The sequence below is a fragment of the Actinia tenebrosa genome, unplaced genomic scaffold, assembly GCF_029948245.1.
Source record: "Actinia tenebrosa isolate PJP-AT-01 unplaced genomic scaffold, QUT_ActTen_1.0 PGA_scaffold3__52_contigs__length_22856419, whole genome shotgun sequence".
In the NCBI taxonomy this organism is placed as follows: domain Eukaryota; kingdom Metazoa; phylum Cnidaria; class Anthozoa; order Actiniaria; family Actiniidae; genus Actinia; species Actinia tenebrosa.
The window spans coordinates 16,356,469-16,366,632 of NW_028292580.1; the positions used below are offsets into that span (position 1 = coordinate 16,356,469).

The 10,164-nt window shown below is 35.7% G+C and overlaps 1 protein-coding gene and 1 long non-coding RNA gene across 3 annotated transcripts in view; one reads left to right on the forward strand and one right to left on the reverse strand.

Annotated features, from left to right (window-relative positions):
- Nucleotides 1-49: 49 nt before the first annotated feature.
- LOC116305937 (uncharacterized) lies at nt 50-8,989 on the reverse strand. Of its 2 annotated transcripts, none has more exons than XM_031715938.2 (9): nt 8,947-8,989; nt 7,749-8,200; nt 6,220-6,464; nt 4,972-5,089; nt 3,763-3,878; nt 3,090-3,244; nt 2,445-2,473; nt 2,049-2,204; nt 50-1,813 (listed from the first exon to the last, which is right to left on the reverse strand). In XM_031715938.2, exons 2-9 carry the CDS (start codon nt 8,035-8,037, stop codon nt 1,242-1,244), a joined length of 1,680 nt encoding a protein of 559 aa, XP_031571798.2. In that variant the 5' UTR covers nt 8,038-8,200; nt 8,947-8,989; the 3' UTR covers nt 50-1,241. The 2 variants fall into 2 exon arrangements, with proteins under 2 accessions (XP_031571798.2, XP_031571799.2); XM_031715939.2 differs by lacking the exon at nt 8,947-8,989 and adding an exon at nt 8,475-8,906.
- A 415-nt stretch (nt 8,990-9,404) lies between these two features.
- LOC116305915 (uncharacterized) overlaps nt 9,405-10,164 on the forward strand; it is a 30,374-nt gene continuing 29,614 nt past the window's right edge. The window contains exon 1 of the long non-coding RNA XR_004198208.2: nt 9,405-9,454. This is a non-coding gene — a long non-coding RNA (uncharacterized LOC116305915). The remainder of the gene's footprint in view (nt 9,455-10,164) is intronic.

A 10,164-nucleotide genomic window follows, 5' to 3' on the forward strand; every position in this document is an offset into this window, starting at 1 on the left:
AAAAAAAAAAAAAAAAAATTAAATTAAATAAACATTAGTCTTTGGACGCTAAATAGATATTTAAGCCCTTTGTAGCCGTATAAATATTTTATTATCACATTTTTATACATTTACATTTTATAAGATTGATAATTATGTATGTACACTTATCTTCCCTTCACATAATTTTCTACAAACTTAATTATAAATTTAACTGGAAATTTGAAGAAACGCACGCGCTTTTTTCAACAAGTTTTATAAAATAAAGAAACCGCGAATGATGTAGGAACTATTATCATTGTCACGAAATAAATAAATTCAAATAATTAATGCTTGTCTTTGTCAACAGTTGATTCACTTATTTTCCATTTACATAATTTTCTACAAACTTAATTATAAATCTAACTGGAAATTTGAAGAAACGCACGCGCTTTTTTCTACAAGTTTTATAAAATAAAGAAACCGCGAATGATGTAGGAACTATCATTGTCACGAAATAAATAAATTTCAATAATTATTGCTTGTCTATGTTAACAGTTGATTCACAGTTGATTCCGTTAGTCCCACGCGACGTTCAAAATCGGGTTCAAAATCGGGTTCAAAATCGAGTTCAAAATTGAAGTGGTGGTTGGAAATCAAAACCGTTCATTGAATAATGCAGAATTCACGAGTTTGATCAACAAAAAATCTATCGATTGATGTTTTGGGCGCGAAATGTTGTTGGGAACTGAAGAGTGAAATGCATGTCGCACGTGGCGACCTTTTCAGCAAACAGACAAATTTAGAAAACAGACATTTAGCAAACGGACAGCCTCATAACGACGCCTGAGCTTCTTTTTCGTGCGTGCACTAGTTCTCTTCAACTTTCTAAGAGAAAATTGTTGTGCGCAATGCTTTGAAAAAGCAGACGGATCTACTTGCATCATTTGCTTCTAATAATACAAACTGAAACGAGAAAAAAATCGACTAAAACTAACCTGAGCTAATTATGAGCTCAAACGTAATCACTGCACAAGCTTAAGACTCTTGCCTTATGGCGTCACTAACTACGACCAACAGAATCCCTTGTACACTTTCTTTCAATTTATTTAGCACCAATTGTCTTACTATGCTCATGTGGAAATACTTGATTAAGAAAAGAAAGCCGCCAAGGATTTTGGTAGTGGTAGTAAAATTACGCCATCATGCAAACGTCGTATTCGATATTGAGTTCTCGAACATGTTGGAGCGTTAACGGAGACGAACCAGTTCTATCAAGTACTCTACGCCTTACTTTCCTTCTTATATGCGCCTTCTAGTTTTTCACTCGACGGTCTCAAAGGTTCATAAACTGGACTACCAGGTGATTTTAACTCTTGGTAGGGGCGCTCTTCGGAGGGGCTCTTTTTAAAGGGACTTTTAGGAATATTCACTGGCTTTTTATACTTTGACAAGCCCGATGATCCTATGGTTACTATGTTATCAGAACTCGTATATGCTAACGGCTCTGTTTGATTCGCGCCTTCTTCTGAAGTAAAGTCAATATAGGCAGGAGATGTAGGACCATCGTTCACAGGTGCCGAGGCAGCCCCTTTTAAAGAGAGACTCTTTGGTTCCTCTTGTTCCTGTGAAGCGCGCCCAACGTAATCCGGATTATTTCTAGCGTCGGGTGTTGGCAAACCGTTTAATCTAAGGTCCATGTTCGATAGATGATTAGAAAAGCGCACTGTGTTCTCTGGAAGTGCGTAATCGTAAACAGGAGGTAAACCTCGTATTGGGCTCCCTATCTCGTTGTACAAGGGGTCGGGATGGTTATTGGTTGTAGACTCTGATGGCAACATGTATCCTGAAGCATCTGAGGAGAAAAACAGACAAAACTTTTTGTTTTGTTCTTATAAAGTCTTTGCACTATCACGTGATGGCAGGCATGACAAGAGCCAGGAACAATTGAATCTGGTCTAATCTGATTTATAAGAGAAAAAAATTCATTTTCCCGTGGTAGAGAGACTATTGTTGTGCTAAAAGACAAGCACATAAAGACAAGCACAAGAGGAAGAGATCAATGAAGAGGGTTTTATTTTTTAGATTACCTTCTTTAGCATTCCACTTTAATTGCTGATACGTCCCACGTGGAGTTCCAGATAGAGGAGGCTTTAATTCCTGGTAGGGGTGGTGTGGTGATGCATATGTCACCTCTGGTTGACTTTCTGTGGAGCTGAGAGTGACCCCTGAGCTTTGTGTTGAAGCTATAATAAAACGAAGTAGTTAATACAATCATGTCCTGGTCAGGAATTTCTAAAATTTTTATTTAAGCTTTGATTGAAAAATTCCTTAATTTTGATTGGATGATGGTTTTCTCTGAGGGGAGAAATATATATCAATAAAATGGATAACAGCATGGATGTACTGGGAAACATTTTATATTCATTAAGATATCAATAAAATTATAAGCATTAACTATTTTATTTTCAGATAAATCATCCTACCATTGTCAGTTCTTTTCTTCTGAGAAGACCTGAGAAAAAAGGCAAAAGTATTTAAGAAATAGAGCATCTTTTTTCCATTTAGTACAGCAAGCAAGAAGTGATAAAAACATGAAGTGTAAGAGTAGCACAAGCTGTAGGTGAGTTCTTCTAACACTTCTTAGCGCTGTGCTTTGTTAACTATTAATACATCAATGCTTTTGAGCAATCAAAACTTGCAGTTTGGTGACCATGAAGAAGTGTATACAGTAAGTAGTAGCACAAGTTGTAGGTGAGTGCTTCTCACACTTCTTGAGTCGGCACTCTGCTTTTTTAACTAAGACATTAATGCTCTTGACCAATCAAAGCATGTGTAGTTTGGTGATCAGGGGCATAGCGAGGTCTCAGTCATACATGTAGGTGGAGCAATGTAGCATTCTCCCACCAATACACAAGCCTACACATTTTATTCTTTAGAGTTTCCCATCATCATAACCACAGGTTTAGTGAAACCTCTCACTATGTCACTGTATGTTGCTGACTATATTATATTATTTTACTATTGTCATTATGACTTTAGAGCGCAGGAGGAAGATGGGGAAAGAGATATGGAGGGATCAAGAGGAATAATTAAATCAATACTGTAAGTACTCAGCATGAAAGACTTACTTTTTCCTCCTGCAGAAGCATACTGCCATGATGATGAGGCACAATAACAGAACTAAAAGTACACCAATAACAGTACCAATAATAGACCAAGGTATCTTTACGCTGGATGATTTTCTTTTATTCTTGTTAGATACTGATGGTTCACTAACAATTACCTGTTGTTTGGTACCATTTATGGAGGCACAAAAGAAAGAAGTAATATTTTTATGATTTCCAGGTACGTCTAGGTTATTCCAGGTAGTATATATTACTCAGTATTAATGTTAGAGACTACATCTGGGGAAGAACCTTACTCCCTGTTCCCTGATATAAAGATTCTTGGCATTCTAATGGTTATAATTTCTCAACAGTAAAAAACATTGAAATGTTTTTAAACATCTCATTTGTAAATTTATAGACATTGAGCTTCTGAGCCTCCCCTGCCCCAAAGCAACACACATACACACATACAATATTGTTATAAACTGTCCCTATTACTATGGCCAAGTGTGGCAGGAATACATATTTTTAATCCCACACTTTTTAGGGTTTGTACTAAACACTCTAACCTTTGTTAAACTTTGGGGAAATTATAAGCACACATCTCTCCCCCCTCAAATGTCTTAGGCAGTTCTTTAGCCCTCACTCCCAATAAAAGCTCTGTATCCAAGATCCAAGTGTAGAGTGTACTCACATGTTTCCTTGTCGGTCTGGTGCTGGCTGAAGACATGGATGCTGAAGATATGGATGGTGAAGACATGGATGGTGAAGAACTTGAAGATGGGTTTTCAGGTCTAGGATCTACTATACCTATAAAGATAATTTAAAAATCCATTATATTAACTTACTCACTTTTGCCAGTATTTAAAAGTCATTTATAGAGAGCATTCGTTTTTTAGAAGGGGGGAGGGCCTGAGTCATAGCTGTGAAATCAGGAATTTCAGAAAAAGCTGGTGGCTGCTGGAGCTCATGGTGGTTGCTTTGAAGTCTGAAGTTTGAACTGCAAGCTACTTTTCCTTTCCTATAATAAAAGCTATCATAAATCTATCAGATCACACAGCGAGCTTATTCAGACTATGAACACCTACTCCAAAACATTCTGAAAGTACAGTATGTGCCCAATTCATCAGCTCCTGCCTAGCTTTGAAATGTTAAAATAGCCCTCCAATACTTATAAACGGATAAAATAATAATAATATAAACTGATAATAGATGACTCGCACTAACACATCATGTGACACTACCTCCCTTAAAATGAGCATTAAATGGCATTAAATATGAAATTGAATATTTTCCATCCAGTATATTTCCCCATACAAATCCTTGTAAAATATTTGATTTTATATTTAATGCCATTTCTTTTCTTTTAATCGTTATGAGCTACGACTCTGCCACCCTACTAATATTGAAGTGCCCTTTTCATTTCTAATTTTATTTTGATACAGCAACTCATTTTAAGGGATCGAGGTGGGTCACATAACCTGTTCATGCAAGTCGTTTATTACCAGAAAAATGTCTGATGGTACCCCCCTTAATTCCTCTGGTCCTACCCCTTCTAAAGACGAATGCTCCCTTAGAATCTAAGTCCTAATACTCCCATTTCTAGTTAATTGCCTTCACTCAGTCTAATCGATCCTTGATATGTTCTTTTCTTTTATTAAGGACCATTGTATAATGTACATACTTCGGAACAATACGTCCGTGTACCAGTTGATTAAAATGCCACAGATTTTGTTTGAATAGCTGAACACACAAGCAAGACTAAGGTTGAGCAAAGAGAACTCCAAACTGGAGTATTGCTTTATTTGTTATAACCTTTCCATTCTCTAGATTTGATTTGAAATTTATGACCACTACGAATAAATTAGAAAAATAATTATATAAAAATGACTTTGGAACTCACATTGGTAAAGGGTGTCGCCTTGAGTTTTTAACATGACACAATCCTGTTTTCCCCCACAAGTTATTACAATTCTAATAACCCTGCCAAAAAGTTCAGGAGGTACTTCAGCAGTATTCCACTAAAAAAACAACAAAAAATAGCACTGTTATTTGAATAGAATGATAAAGCTAGTGGGGGGAACATCATCCAATGACCACACCCCACAAAACACACTGCTTTTCTAAGGTACCATGGACTTCTCATACAGTAGCCTTGTTAAATGGAACAATAGAGTGTTATTTTTATGTGTAGCCTTGCATTTAAGAGTGGATTAACAATTAATGATGTGTTGATGAGTGGTCAAGGTCCATTGATTAAGTGTTTCATTATTTATACATATATATTAAGTATTTGAGTATTTATATAGAAAATGCACAATATAAGTATTAAATATTATTATTATTATCATTAAAGTGCTACTACGACGAAAATCGCTCAAACTTGGATTCAGCTGAAACTTCCTAAGAATACTCTTTAAAGGTCCAATAATCACTGTATGAAGTGTTTTCTCAATATTCAGTACGAAAGTATGATATTTTTACGATTATTTTTTGGAGTCTGTGATGTCATACACTCAACATCAAACATTGCTACATATATTTCTTTGTATATAAATCCTTAATTTATTTTGTTCCTATGAAGCCCAAAGGGTGGCTAATGTGCTTATTTCACATTACTTGTGACTATAATTTATATTTTGGGGTGTTTGGGTATTTCTTTCTCCCTTTACTACTGATATTTTGATCATAAACTACAAAGAAATGTATGGAGCGATGTTCGATGTTGAGTGTATGACGTCACAGACTCCAAAAAATAATCGTAAAAATATCATACTTTCGTACTGAATATCGAGAAAACACTTCATACAGTGATTATTGGACCTTTAAAGAGTATTCTTAGGAAGTTTCAGCTGAATCCAAGTTTGAGCGATTTTCGTCGTAGTAGCACTTTAAACCAAATATCATTCCACTGCTATGTTCTGCTTGAGACAACATTTGCGACAGGAAAATCAGGCAATATAACGCTGTCAATCAAAAGAAATTGTTCACTACCCTTACATACTTTGATTGACAGCAGTGTATATTGCCTGATTTTCTTGTTGCAGCTATTTGTCTCAATCAGCACACAGCAATGAAAACCATTTAAAGATTTATACAAGAGAGAAATGGAATGGTCATGTAGACTGAAGTGTGAAGTGGATTAATTTACCTTTACATGTGCTAATTTAAGTCTCTTCCTTACAATCTTCGTCTCAACCAGGAATGGGAATGTGTAATTATTGTGAGGGAGTTGACTCCATCCTGATTCACTCAAGTAAAAGGAATTTTCTCCTTTTACTACCATTTTACATTTTCTGAATTTATTTGGAATGTTAAGCCTTAATCCGCTGAAATTAAGTGTCGTAGGAAATATTGGAATCTCTGATAATTGTCGTCTGAAACTCAGATTGCATTCTGAAAAACAAAAACAAAAAATGTCCATGCTATTGTAAATAATTAAGGCCTCTAAAATGTTTTGTAGATAGGCATGGGTGGCATACTGTAGTGGTTTATACTGTTTGCCTCTCTCCGCTGTGGTCCAGGTTCTAGCTCTTTCTCAGGCTCAAGCTGGATCATTAACCGGGGAGTGGGTACTCCCATATATGGACTATATAGGGATGATCTACTGAACAGGGTATTGGTTTTCGAGCTTCTTATCATAAACAGGGTATGAAATTTCACTCAAGTTCCAAGTTCTTCCAGAGTTTCCTGTCATATTCAGGGATTCTACTTTCGTATTGACTGAAACTGGTTATCATGGTCGTAAAAAAACGATACGCGAGATGACATGATAATTGAAACAGGAACTCAGTGCAATAAATTATATCTTTTATCATAAACAAGGTCCACAAATTTGAGTTTTTTTTAATAATAAACAGGCCTAGGGTACCCCTTTCAGAATCCCAGTGGAACACCCCTACCCAAATTCTGGTGGAGTACACCCCCTTCCCCCGGGATCACTATTTCATTGTATGTGATTTGAGTTCATTCCATGTGTTGTTCTCTCCTGTGTTATGAGGGTTTTTCTCCAGGTTCTCCCTTCTCCCTCCTTAATAATCAGAGACTCAATATTTAATGTAATGGTAGTGTGTGTGAGTTACAGTGGGGAAAATCGGAAATAGAGTATAATAAAGTACCAAAGTGATGACATCACACAATTATTTCTTAAGAACTTTTGGGCTTTGGTGACATTTTCAGAAAGTACATGTAAAAATATGATAATGTTTGGAATTTCAGACCGATAGAGCAAAAAAATGGCTGAGGTAGATAATTTAATAAGAAAATATCCCCATACATTTTTTCTTTTTTAAGGCCAGATCTAGGGTGATTGAATCTACAGTTGTAGTCCAAAAGAAGAGAAAATTCTTTTTGGAGCTTAAATGCTTAATATCTCCATTCTGAAAGCTCGCAATAGTCTTAAAGTTGGCAGAAATGGAGACAATGTTGTGTTGTTTTTTCAAAAATGAACATTTCAAAACTAAATGGCAAGATTTTGAATTGGACGAGGTCATCACACTTCAGTATTCTATTAAATATTCCGAAGCTGTATCCCACCAAATTAAATAAAACAAAAAAATTTTTTTTTCTAATGTTTTCCTTAACAATAATATTTCTGATAATGTACCCTCTTTTTTCATGACTCAGTATGTTGAATAATATATGTTAGTTACATGTAAAATATTATCATGAGTCACTTACTTGACCACACGTCTGAATAAGCTGAGCAGTTATTTGTAGTTTCCATATAAGTTGGTTTACTTGATGGACAAACACAGGTGCACTCTGTTTGACTTAAATCTAAAACTCCACTTAACTTAGAGCAGGGATTATTTGATAGTGTACAAGATGATTTGTTTACAAGTACTACTATTTTGTCTCTCTTGTCACGCATTATCCAACAGTACTTGCCATATACATGAGGGATATAGTTCAGTAGTATAAGAACTACGACTTGCACAATAAATAAGAATAAAATCCTTTGATCCATCTCCTTGATTCTAAGATAAGTCCAAGCCCAAAATGATTATTTTTCAAAGTTTTAAGAGTCTTCCGCGTATTCAGTTACTAATATATAAGCTTGTGTAGTTGAGTGACTTGTAGAGTCCTTGAGTTGGTGATATACATGTAAACTTAGCTGCGTCTTAAATTTCCTGTAAAAAAATACATTAAAATTAATTAAGGCATTGCTTGGTTTTAGGCTAACTGCATCACAAATCAAGAGAAGAGAAATCAAGCTGATGCTACGAATAAATATCGTTATCATGTGCTAAGAGATTCAGATCGAGCTTGAATGGATTCCAAAGATTGTAAATACAAGGGAAAAGAAGGAAAGACACACAAAGCTAAGGGCGAAAAAATTAATGTTTTAAAATTAGTTTAGTAAAACCAAGTTTGAACTGAATTAGGAATAAATTGTATACTTACATTCATTCTATGGGTAATCTCAAATCGTTTAACCAAAGAATCCGAAACTCTTTTCTTTGTTAATTTTTTTTGGCTCAGTTTGTATATTTTGACGATATTACGATTACGTCAATGTTGTCCAAAGTACAGTAGTGAAACAGGCGGTTCCCGGACATCCGATCTTTCTTACTTCAATATTTTTTGATTCGCGAACAGACTGCCTTTCTAGTAAAAATCAGCTCTGTTGGTTTGACGGCGTGGAGGTGAGCAAGAACTTCATAAAATGTGACGAATTGACTAAACAATGTAGGATAACCATTCTTCGTAAAAGTTATTTTTAGAAGTAAAAAAACTTTATTAGATTACAGACTTTTCCCTATTTTTCTCTCCTGATCCTTGAGTTCATTGCTTTTTTATTAATTCTGAGGATTTTGAGATCTCCAAAAGCTTGTTGTATGATAAAATCAGTTAATGTTTTTATTAGTTTACTCACCCTTTTATTAGAAAGACGCGTCCGCCATGATGTTTAGTCACGCTCTAGCAGTGGATAAAAGACTGGGCTCAACTTTAGTTGTGCTACAACCGGAAATGGATTACCTTAAGGCCTGTCATCGAAAAAGCAAATTAAATATTTGGTAAAAACTGAAACTGAAAATTAATATATAATATTTTTCTTGTATTTAATTATCATTTAAGATCTTTCATTGAGATCCTCAGCCAATTATTATGCATTTTTTGACAGATGTGTCGACAGGAAAAAAGGTCATACTTCTAACTCTCTTTGGAATGAAGATAAAACCATTGATAAAACCAACACTTTAGTTTGTTCCTCTTTCCTTTTTTTCTCTGCTCTTAGCACATAAAAACACTTACGATATTCCGATATTTGATTTCCGGTAAAATAACTTCCGGTTTAGTCCAGTCTTTTCAGCGTCACGCGCACGCTCGTCTAAGCAAACATGGCGGACGGTCTGCTCTGAATCAGCTGAATGAATATATGGGTGAGTAAAACTTGGGAATTACTATTTTATTAGATAACTATGGAAAGTTAGTTAAGGCCTTAAAAATAATCACGTTCAGTGGAGGTCTTAGCGGGTTTAAGGCTGAGGGAAAGCCGTAAAACATTTGTTTTTTTTAAGGAGGAAGTGCTGGTGCAAAAGGCCAGAAAAATTTTTTGTCATGCGAATGAATGACCATGAAATTGGGACATGAAATGTCTTGCTTAAACCAGTTAACCAGGTTCAAGAGAGCAAACTTTTGGAGGGGGAGGAGAGGGGTACTGACTTGAATGGGGGATTTGGTTCAAGAGCCTATTAAATGTGTCCATGACAACCCTGCTCTATTAATGACAGCTAATGTTCACCAATTAGTTGCTCCAGGGCCCAGTCGTATAGAAGGGTGGATAGCGCTATCCGATTGATAAATCCTTATCAGTGTATCAGGCGATGCTGTTATCCAAATATTTATTCAGTGGATAAGATTTATCCGTCGGATAGTGCTATCCACCCTTCATGCAACCTGGCCAGGGTGTACTACAGTGTATGCCGTCTGGGAATGTATCATGATGTATAGAACTATTGGCTCTTTCTCATGGGGTAGCCATATTTATTCCCATGAATATGTGTATTATTTATGCCAGGGATAACGTATAGCTTACATGGGTGCAATATGAAAATAGAAGGCATTTGCCCAAAAATATCCAATAACTTTG

Bases quoted from the DNA above. Each gene is read 5' to 3' on its own strand.
- LOC116305937 (XM_031715938.2), bottom strand. From the start codon at position 8,037: ATGGATCAAAGGATTTTATTCTTATTTATTGTGCAAGTCGTAGTTCTT. The intron at 2,474-3,089 runs GTAAGTCTTTCA...CTTTTTTCTCAG, and splicing joins TGCTTCTGCAGGAGGAAAAA to GTCTTCTCAGAAGAAAAGAA. The intron at 2,205-2,444 runs GTAGGATGATTT...GTTTTATTATAG, and splicing joins GAAGAAAAGAACTGACAATG to CTTCAACACAAAGCTCAGGG.